Source organism: Wolffia australiana, chromosome 16 (genome assembly GCF_029677425.1).
Source record: "Wolffia australiana isolate 7733 chromosome 16, ASM2967742v1".
Taxonomy (NCBI): Eukaryota; Viridiplantae; Streptophyta; class Magnoliopsida; order Alismatales; family Araceae; genus Wolffia; species Wolffia australiana.
This window is the reverse complement of record NC_135850.1, coordinates 4,616,992-4,628,163: the sequence shown is the minus strand read 5'-3', so window position 1 is coordinate 4,628,163 and position 11,172 is coordinate 4,616,992. Positions and strand designations below refer to the sequence as shown.

Genomic DNA, 11,172 nt, shown 5'->3' with positions numbered 1-11,172 from the left:
CCAATCATAAAACATAACATTAAACGTTGATGTGCCTTGCATTAAAATATATCAGAATCATTAAATAGTTCATACTCCATTAACATCCACTGTTGGTGAAACAGCAACAGTAAGTAATCGATTGAAAAATGTTTTTTCATGAATCTGGGTTATTAACCCAGATTCATGATTGGCTCACACCGCGTGTGAGCCAATCATAAAATGGAGCGTTAAATGTAGCCTCAATTGTCAATACCATTGACCTCATCCATGTCTAGCTCTCACAACTTCCATAAAGAATCAGTAAACATCCGGGCCCCGTTCACTGTCCGGTCTCCAGAAAGAACAAGAGCACCCGTTGACAATCGGAAGTTTCCCGAGAGCCCACACGGTCTAGGCCTAACTTAATCCACTTGCAGCGAAGTATCGCTCTCTTGAACCATCGCCAAGCTTTCCATCCGCTTCTATAATAGCTTGCAGTGCTGAACCAGCCGTGTAGAAGAAACCCAGGAAGAAATTCACACCATGGGAAGGCCAACGGGGGAAGGACCTCCAAAGAGCCCCGACGTCCATGGGCCGCCTGGAACTTACCCTCCGACGCAAAATCCCCCAGCCAATCCGCCCGCGGCGCATCCCCCACAAGCAACGTCTCCCCTACAGGCAGCGTATCCCCCACCGGCAGCGTATCCCCCACAGGCAGCGTATCCCCCACCGGCAGCGTATCCCCCACAGGCAGCGTATCCCCCGCAGGCGACGTACCCTTCTCAACCCTCCCCAATTCACAACCCTGAAGCGTATCCTCCGCCTCCCGTGCCAGTGGCTTTCCCCCCGCCGGCCCAAGGAGAAAAACTGGCTCCTCCCGGTCAGTTTCAGCATCACGCGGCGTCCCCCGCACCGCAAGGATACACGGGCTACGCCGCGCCACAGGCGATGGTCGAGCCGTGGACGACGGGCCTCTTCGACTGCATGGACGACCCCCAGAACAGTATTTTTCTCTCTCCTTTTGTTTGAAACGAAGATGAAACGTGGAGAAAAGACGTAAGAAGAGAATGAATATTAACCTAGAAGTTTTCCCGTATCATGAACATAAGAAGACATTGAGTATTTATAGGGACGGGCGTCCCTTAGTTTATGAGATAGGAATAATAGATTCAAAGGTGTCTTTAACACCTTTCTTAGGGCTTCGATACGGACGACGGGTCTTCTTTCAGTCCTCACGTCCTTGCAGGGATCGCCGTTCCGAACCCTCGTCTTATCCCGTTCCGTCCTTTGTGCCATCCGTTTGCCTTTCATCTTTCGTTCTTGAGCTTAACACTGCGACTGTCGACAGCTCTCATCACGGCGCTGCTTCCTTGCTTCACGTACGGGCAAATTTCAGAGATAATCGACGAAGGGCGATCGAGTACGTGGAAAATAACTCGAACAGAGGATCTGGGTTATTCGTCGGAGTATTTATATAAGAGATTTTCCCTTGTGAATGTGTAGCTTGCGGATCGAACGGGTTCATGTACGGCTGCATCGCTTGTCTTATTGGAATGCCATGTTTGATATCGTGCGGATACCGGACGAGGCTAAGGGCCAAGTACAACCTCGTGGAAGCGCCGGCGCCGGACTGGGCAACGCATTGCATATTTGAATGCTGCGCCCTTTGCCAGGAGTATCGGGAGCTCCGCAACCGGGGCTTGGATCCTGAGATAGGTAAAGAAAAAGAACCTAAGTTCTGTTTTTTTGTTTTTATGTTTTCTGTAAAGAACTTGAATTGATACCTCAGACGATGATTCCTTACTTTGTCTCGTCTCATTCCATTTTATTGGCCTCTTGCAGGGTGGCACGCAAACGTGGCGAAAAATCAAGGAACGGCGATGACCCCGCCAGTGAACCAAAGAATGAATGGGTGATCGATTTGAGGCTTCTTTCTGTTTCCTGTAAGACGTGTCAGTGTATTTATGATAGCGGTTGTAAGAGTCTGATGAGAAGTGAAAAATGAGTGGGAGAAGAAAGAGAACCACTTATATTGAGAGGTCTTCTGTCTTAAAGTTCTACTTTGTCTGAATAAATTTGTTCACTGTGTTCAAAGAGGAAGTATCCAATGCCACTGTTATGGAAACGTGTGCTTTTGAATCATGGACATGAAGTCCCTAATGATATTTGAAAAGTCCCATTTCATCTCTTGCAAAACCCGCAGTAGGACACTCTTATGAATGCACTTTCCTTGTCATTTATCTACTATCCCTCGTGGGAGAGAAGCTATAATTCAGGTCTTGTCTGCTCTAGATTTTCTTATAATTTCAACTTGACTTGTCGTTCTCCGTGAGCACATTTTTCTCCGCATATGATTCTCATATGATTTGCAATTTTATGAATGCACTTTCCTCTTCATTTATGTATCATCCCTCATGGGAGAGAAGCTATATTTAAGGTCTTGTCTGGTCTATATTTTCTTACACTCTCAACTTGACTTGTCTTTCTCTGCGAGCACATATTTCTCCGCATATGATTCACATATGATTTGCATTTTTATGAATGCACTTTCATCTTCGTTTATCTATTCTCCCTCGTGGGAGAGAAGCAGTATTCAGGCAGGGAGTGACTAACGATATCAGTATGTGTTATCCGTAATCGGATAATGCATTGTGTACGCTAAAAAATGTCGAACACGGACAACATCTTTTAGCGAATATCAATAACGGATACTGTTATGCATTACTGAACAGAAAACGGTTCCGGACATTGTTAGTGTGATAATGATATCCGATGTCAATATCGTCAAGAGGATAACGAATATGATATCGAATACGATATTGGAACAGATAACAGATCATGAACAAGGTTCACTTGTGTGAATAATATTTATTATGTGAAGCTGTATAGGAAAAGTCATAGTAAATGTTGAAGTATGGATGCCAACCCATCTTCCACGTTGATATAAAGTTGGGGAAGTCAATCAAACTTACATTATAAAAGTGAAATTGGTCCTTAAACAACTAAACATAATAAACCTCTTAGGTTCTCATTCCACAAGCCATATGTTTCCGCTGTTGTCCCTTTTCGGTGATGGATGTTGCCTTATGGATGCTAGGGTGACCTGAAACTCAACAAAGTTAATCATTGCTGGGGTGAAGTTGTAGCGGGTCCAATAGGTGTGGTTTGGCCATGGCTCAGAAAATGGATCACGGCTCACTGGGATGTGCGGCTCTGGTATGGGACCAGTTGGAATGAAGTGAAGCCTTGCAAGGATCCGTATCGTACTGGCATCAATCAACTCAATATGCTCTGGTGAGAATTGAGGGGCATTGAAAGTGTTATCTTTTTATTTTTGCCATACCTTTAATTATTGTCGCCAACATCTTTAGAGTCAGAGCTGATGACGTGCACAGTTGAGTCTTGTAGTTTCTTCGCCATGTGTTGAACAAGAAGATGCATACTCTGACATGTTAGGTGTCGATGTTTTGTTGCTAGTTCATCGCCTGACGTTATGGAATGTGTCGTGGTCTATATGGCTTAGGTAATATTGGCTATAATACTCGAATATTAAGTAAAAAATATCATATGTCAAATAAGCTATAGACAATGTAACTGTAGTAAGAAAAGAGTTCTGAAAATAAAGTGTTTCTTTGTGTTTGGGAAAAAGGTTAGATTTGTCTTGACAACGCTACACGGACTTCATCGTAAATCCCATGTAATGCAACATCGCAGGAGTCCTACTACTCTGAAGTTACCACGACATCTGAAATAAAAAATCCATGTCAATTTACCATCCATATGTATAACATAACTAAAGATAAGCTAGAATCTTACCTGATGTATTTGGGTCAACATCAATGTCACCATCAAGGCAAACAACGTACCATTTAGTTTTTCCTCCGTGACACCAACATTTTACATAGACTAGTGCCTCAATACTCATCCCCTCCAAATTCAATCTCTTATAAGTGACAACTGCTCTACGAGCAGAGAACAAGCGTTCCGAGGGAGAAATTGTAGCAGGCATTGGTGTGTTGTACGTAGGACTGTCTCTAGTTCTTCCAAAGGGCCTGATTGTTGGTGAACAGTATGGACTCAGCAATCTGCTTCATGACGTCATCCATGTGTCGTGCCAATGCTCACACGAGGAGGAGGCCATCCCTCAACGACACACTTCTTCGATATGCTAACATGATCGGTTGTGTACACAAATGGTCCTAGTAAGAAGGCAAACTTCTTAAGCAACTCCCATTCATCACGCGAGATCTTCGTCTGGCTACCCCCTGTCGTGAAGAATGCAGCCCCTACATCAATCACATCCCTTTTGGCAATAGCTTCTTCTAATATCTTGTGTGTGCTACTCCATCATGTCGGGCAGTCAAGTGAGGGCAATCTTGGCTTTAACTTATGTGTCCTGCATAAATCAGCATAATAATTCCATCCTTTTGTTGATCGATCAATAGCTCGAACTACTGTTCTCACTTTAGTCACTATGTCCCCAAGCGAATCGCTGCACCCCTGCAATGAGATGTCCTCCTTGCCCCCCTCCATGTCTGATCCACTGTCATATGTATCGACAGTCGTGTCGATATCGCTCTCCTCCTCAATTATAGGTGCAACAGTAGGTATAGAGGAGCTCTTCAATGCAGTTTGAACGGCAATGTTCACTATGTGTGCGACGCATGGAACGTCTTGCCTGGCATTGAACCCTATGCTCCTTCCACGCAGGCTTGTTCTTAATATGGCCATCATTCTTTTGTTGACTGATGCGTTATCAGTGGTAATGGCACATAAATGTAATGGAAAGTACATTAAACATTAGAGCGTACATTGAAAAGTATCAAATATAGTATTCCTAACATTACTTACTTTTGAGTCGAGTCCATACTCATCAAGCACATCGCCAAGAATTTCTGCCCTAGACTCCCCGTCATGCTTCCCACATAGCTCACAAATGGCAAGGACAAGTTCATGACACGTCCAACGAGCGTCGATCCAATGAATTGTTATGCCCAATAGTCCACAACCACTTTTGCAGTCCAACCATCAACTGTCACCACCACTCGGTTGACATCTGCTTTTGTGCGAATGATTTTTGCCTTCATCCTCTCAAACAACTTCATTGTCCTTGCCTTAATGACTCACGCACTCGGTAAAGGTACCTCACTCTGTGTCGCATATTTCCTTATCTCCTTCCAAGCATCTATATCAACCCAACGCCATGGCAAGTCTATGCAACAAACTAGCCAACTAATGACATCCTCGGTCTCTTCTGGCCTTCCGCTGAAGAGACCTGATATCCCATCGTCTGCTAAGTCATCTATACATCGTTGTGTACTGGTGCTGCCCTTCAGCTTATCATGTTCTTTCAGATGAAAAAATTTTAAATGATGCCAAAAGACGCTTGTACTAACGTCTATTTGGCACTTCAGATGGACTGCCTTTGTCGCATTCTTCGTGCGATAAATTTCATACTCATATGTCGATTCCCCAACAAGTGTGAAGTACTTTAGAATGGGTGACCATTTTGCTCGTACACGGGGCTCCGACGCATCAGCAGTATGTTATGCTGGTAATTCCTCAAATGTCGACTCCTCATCTATTGGAGGTAAAGCGCTCTCTGCCATTGACATGGCAGCTGCTTGGGTGAAATGTAAAGTGAATGTGCAATGTACAAATGTTAAAAAAGGGAATCTGAATAGTATTTGAAAAATAAAATATCACCATAAATAAGACTGCAAAAATAAAATAGACAGTCTACTAATTCCAATGATAACTTTGTTGTAAGAATACCATGACTCTAGATAATGTTAATGAACCTTCCAAAATTGAAATCAAATATTTTGAGTCTTGGACAGCTAGATTAGTAGGGTTATAGAATGGTGATGGAAGCTGGTAGCCTGGTGATCTATGACACACATGGGAATTTACTAGAAAAAGTGAAGAAGTCAAGGGGACGTTTGTATCTGCTGACGTTGAACACATTGAAATGCTTGGTTGCAGGCGACTCTAAATCAACTACTTGGATTTGGCACGAAAGGCTTGGACATTTAAATTTTCAGTCTTGAAAGTCCTCATCAGATCTACATTTAGAAGAAAGCATGCCAAGATTTATGTATCCGGATCATCTATCTCAAAGTTGTGTAGCTGGAAAACACATGGGATCTTCATTTCCAATAGTATCTCAGCTAAGAGCTAGAAAACCACTAGAGTTGATACATGACAACCTATGTGGATCCATTGCTCCGCCTACTTGGGGAGGTAACAAGTATTTCTTTCTTTTAGTTGATAACTTATCACGATTGATGTGGGTTTCATTTCTAACAAGAAAAATTCTGATGCCTTCGATGCTTTTAAAAGATTTAAGAGCATTTATGAAATTGATAAGAATGTGAAGATTTAAAATTTCATAACTGACAGAGGAGAATTAATTTCTGGAGAATTCATGGCCCATTGGACTAGATTGGTATCAAAACCCAGGTAACGAGTTCAAATCCCAGTGGGGACATGTTGTGGTAGGCCAAGTCTAGGTGGGGCATAACTGTTTGTGTAAGCCAACAGCAGGTGTTGAAGTGGAGAATGTTGGAAGTGACAGAGTAGTTTCAAGATCCTTGAATAGTTGTTTGAGAAGCCTGAAAATCTGTGTTTAATGAATATTGTGAAGGCTGAAGTTGTTTGAGAAGAAGAAGAGATCATCATTCGGGCCAAATTGGCTGATCCTTGTTTCGAGATAGAAGATGGTTAGAAAGGCATCATCAATCTATGGAATAATTTAGAGAACGAGGAAAAAAAATGTCATGAATTTTTATGCATATCATTGTTACCCCTTATTCCCATGAATTGGGACTGGGGGCATTCACATAAAATTAGGCCTCATCATTATGTGCTTGGCCAAGGCAGTGAAATATCAAACAAGAGTTCTCCGATGATTTACAAACGCATCAGTACCAAATCGGATGTCCGATTAGGGTTTGACAGTTGATCATATCCTAAGTCATCCTAGGAGCACCAAGTGGATGATGGACTGTACGTACACAATAACTGATGACAAACAAGTTCCAAGAGTGAGTTGATACACACTCCTTTGTATCCTCTAGAGCACGAGGTGTAGTTTTGCACCCCACGTGTTAGAGACCGACCTATCGACCGGGTTAAATTGATCTGACATTAATTAATCTATATGATGATATAGTTAATTAATTTGGAAGGCCAATAAAGGTTATTGGGTTGCTGGAGACATTAACTAGACTGATACATGGGCCTCGAGGGTCACACACAAATGGTCTTTGGACATCAAAAGATATCCTTAAGTTTTGGGGGTTTTACGAAAAATACCCTCTTAGTATAAATAGAGAAAGCCCCTGAACAAAAATCACCCTCGCCAGAGTTGTTTAGGGGCCTTCCTCTTCTTCTCCCTTCTCTCCTCATGATTCTTCTCCATAATTGATGCGATCGGGACGGCATAACAACAACGATGAAGGTTGAACGGGGATCATCAATGAGGAGGAGGAGATCCAATGTGTTGAGGACCATGTGCAAATGTCTAGAGGTTGCACACTTGACCAGCTCTACTCATCTCAATCTGGGATTGAAGAAATCACGAATGTGATCCGTGCACAGATTCTTCGTTCAATGGCTTTTAATGATGTTGTTTGATTCTGTTTAAGTCTTTCACTGCGGAATGTTTTAAGTCTTTCTCATCCATATCAAGGCATGTATAACCCAACAATAGTTTCATCAAATAAGACAATTCATCTCACCCTATCATCATTAATTTGTTATAGAAAGAAGTTAATATAAAAAGATAGTGTGTGGGAAAGAATTTTTATCCAATGGAATTTACCAAAACAAAATATTGTAACTTATAAGCAGTTCAACGTACTGAACAGGTGATCCATAACAAGAGGATGATAAAATAGAGGTTATAACCCGTGAAAAGATTTAAATAAGTTCAAATTTTATAAATCAACTTATAAAATTATATAATTATTAATTTAATCTCATAAAATTTACTAAAATACCAGAAAATTGACCGAATATATCATCCTAGACATATAGTAAACCACTAAAATATAAAATAATACAAAATATATCTTATGACTCGTAAAATTGTTTCCTTAATGAACTTAATGTCAGAAAATCATGTTAAAATATATTATAAAATTGAGAAAATTTAGAACCTCATTCTAAAAGTTTAATAAATCATCGAAAGGTTTAATAACATGCATATATGATATTTGAATGAAATAAGCTCATGAACTACATGAAACTAGTATTCAAAATATCATGCTATATCGATACAAAGTACTCTTCTCTCTATTGTCTAGTAGAGGGGTTAATACATAAAATCCTATGGCAGCAAGGGGTTCAGCAAGGGTGTAGATAACATGAGCCATCAATCCAAAATCTGATTGGAGCAGCCAATTTGGGAGATGGCTATGAAAAGAGTGAAGTTCAATTCTTCCCAAAAGACCTCACATTCCATGTAAACCCCATGTGATTAGTGAATAAGTCAAATTTTGGCATTAACTTATTTTTATTTAGACTTAAACCCCATGTGATTAGTGAATAAGTCAAATTTTGGCATTAACTTATTTTTATTTAGACTTAATAATAATACTTCAATCCAAATTCATGTATCTGATATATATGAAAATAAATGGTCCAAAACTCAGGAAGTTTGATATTTATTTATGTTATCATTTATGATCAAGAAAAGTGGAAACTAATTATCTACAAACTAGAGGGTGACTAGACCTCATGCATGCAAGTTTTCAGTACATTTCACATGGGAAGATATCAAAGAAGAGGAAAATTGGATCGAGTCTTCACTAAGATACATGTCTAGGCAATATGGCAGCCCTATTGGGAGTTCGGTGCCTTGGTTCATCCATGTAAAACACGTTTTCGTGGATGCAGGGGTGTGTCGATTGATTCATAATCAATCCTTAAAATAAAACATTGAATGTAGCTTCTGGGGAACACGTTCCACCCGTGACTTTGCCCCTCTGAGATCGTTCTGAAGCTGTTCATGTGTCCGGCCTCTAGAAATATCCACGCGACCATTCCGCGCCATGATCCCCACGTCTTCTTCTTGAAAATATAGAAAATATTTTCACCATGAAGATACTCCTTAGATGAGTGGAGAACAGAGCGGAGAAAGGGAGGGGCACTCAAATCTAGCTTGTATGGGTGCTTGAAGTGAGAGCCCTTTCATTCTTTATATTTCAATGAAGGTTTTCACCAAAACCCTAATAAGTAAAATATATCCACTGATAACATGCAAATAGGAGCTAAAATAAATGCTAGTTTCATCATATTTTTGGGCTTTTAATGCATTAAACATGGATTTTTAAGGCATGTTATCATCATTTTAGATTAAAAAATAATTAGGTCAATATATACATCTTAAATGGCTTTACAACGATGATTATGAGAATTTAAATGCTATTAATAGACCTATTTCTATAAATAAAATGAAAGTAATAATAAAACATGTTTTCGAAGGTAATAAAACTTTTTTTGCATTAATAAACAATTTTTACGAATTATTCCATTCATTTTTCAATTAAAAATATATATTTTTAATTAAACTGGCCCTTATTGGGCCAGTTTTGGCGCTCACAAGTGGGTAAGTGGCGTAGGGCACAAGAACGTTGTGCTTCGCACGTAGCGCCACATCGACGCATCAGACGGGTTGTTCCGGCGATCGGTGTGTGACACGCACGTACACAATTTCGTGCGTGTCGCGCACAGAGCGGAGCCACACAAGGACAGAAACGGCTAATCAAATTGCACTGTACGCTCTGCGTACAAAGCGAAAAAGAAGAAAAACATAACAGAATCGGAAGAACAAGTTCTTCCGATCCCGCGGCAATAAAAAGGAAGAAAATCGGAAGATTAAAGCTCATTCTTGATTGTTTAAGCTGAAGGAAGGATCACCTAGCCTCCTTCAAGACTCAAGAATTAGCAGGAGCAATTTGGAGCCTAATTCGAAGACGGATTCTGCAGATCCGGCGCCGCCATTTCCAGCTCATTCAAGCCAAATTTATCAAAATTCATGTGCGTTCCTTTACGCGGAATCAAACCCTATCGAGACTCTGATTGTTTCTGGTATCTCTAGGCTGACTTTGGATGCATTTTTACACTTCATTTTGCATTTAGTATTCTCAGATTTTCGATTTCGTTCATGTTCGCTGTTTCTTTAATTTGCGACATTAATCGTCTTAATTCATAGATATTAGTCGTTTCTAAATCAGTTCGAGTCGATCTATTATGAAATTCCTAATTGGAGTCATACCTGTTGCTTAAATCGCATAAAATCGTGAATCGAATTCACGATTTCGTAGTTCTGAAATTAGCAAATCGTGAATCATCTTCACGATTTCCTCTTTTAGGACATCTTTACAATTTTGAATTAATTAGGATAAAATAAAAAAGCAATAAAAAGGGCTCTAAAAATTGCATAAAAATTAGTTTCTTTTATTCTTTAAAAATAGTAAAATGTCTTCTGATAAGAATATTGAAATAAATCAAACCAACTACAAAACACTTAGCATTAAATCACTTTTATATAAAGATTTCAAATTCACTAAAACAAACTGAAAAATATAATTCAAAACGACTAAAGATAAACTTAAGTGATTTTATATCTCTGTTATTTAATAACAGAGAATCATTAAAATCACTTAAGTTCAAAAGGATGGAATGTTAGTTAAAATTTACAAGTATTAGCATTTAAATAAGAAATTAAAACATCATTTCATTTAGGTTTAAAATTCAAAACTCTTATTAGAAAGAAAATTGAATGTTTCCTATTGCATCCCTAGGGTTCAACCCCTTACTCAAGCATTAAGGGATATAAAAATTTTAGTGATTAAGTTTGAAAAACCCCTAAATAACGACATATATACACGCATTTTTGAGCTTATCATCCACCAATGCCCTTGTGACCCTATGCTTGTGATTTTCTAGCCCCATGTATCGTTCTAGTTAATAACTTTAGTGGCCCAATAACAATTATTGACCAACCTTATTAATTAATTATATCAACATACAGATCAATTAAACCCAATCGATAGGTTACGTTTCTAGCCCGTGGGGTGCCAAGCTATCATGTTCTAGAATATATCAACACCTCGTGCTCTAGAATATACCAATTAGTGTTGATCTCTCATGGAACCTTCATCGGCATCATTTGCCGTATATGTATAATCCATCATTTGCGTG

At 39.7% G+C, this 11,172-nt stretch overlaps 1 protein-coding gene across 1 annotated transcript; it reads left to right on the top strand.

Moving 5' to 3' along the window:
* Window positions 1–458: 458 nt before the first annotated feature.
* Window positions 459–2,055, top strand: LOC144713619 (protein PLANT CADMIUM RESISTANCE 2-like). Its single transcript, XM_078588263.1, has 4 exons — window positions 459–964; window positions 1,310–1,381; window positions 1,465–1,677; window positions 1,804–2,055. Exons 1-4 carry the CDS (start codon window positions 505–507, stop codon window positions 1,875–1,877), a joined length of 819 nt encoding a protein of 272 aa, XP_078444389.1. The 5' UTR covers window positions 459–504; the 3' UTR covers window positions 1,878–2,055.
* The last annotated feature ends 9,117 nt before the right edge of the window (window positions 2,056–11,172 follow it).

Excerpts from the sequence above, each read along its gene's own strand:
- LOC144713619 (XM_078588263.1), top strand. The coding sequence starts at position 505 with ATGGGAAGGCCAACGGGGGAAGGACCTCCAAAGAGCCCCGACGTCCAT. Across the intron at positions 965-1,309 it reads CATGGACGACCCCCAGAACA|CTCTCATCACGGCGCTGCTT; the intron begins GTATTTTTCTCT and ends GACTGTCGACAG. Across the intron at positions 1,678-1,803 it reads GGGCTTGGATCCTGAGATAG|GGTGGCACGCAAACGTGGCG; the intron begins GTAAAGAAAAAG and ends GGCCTCTTGCAG.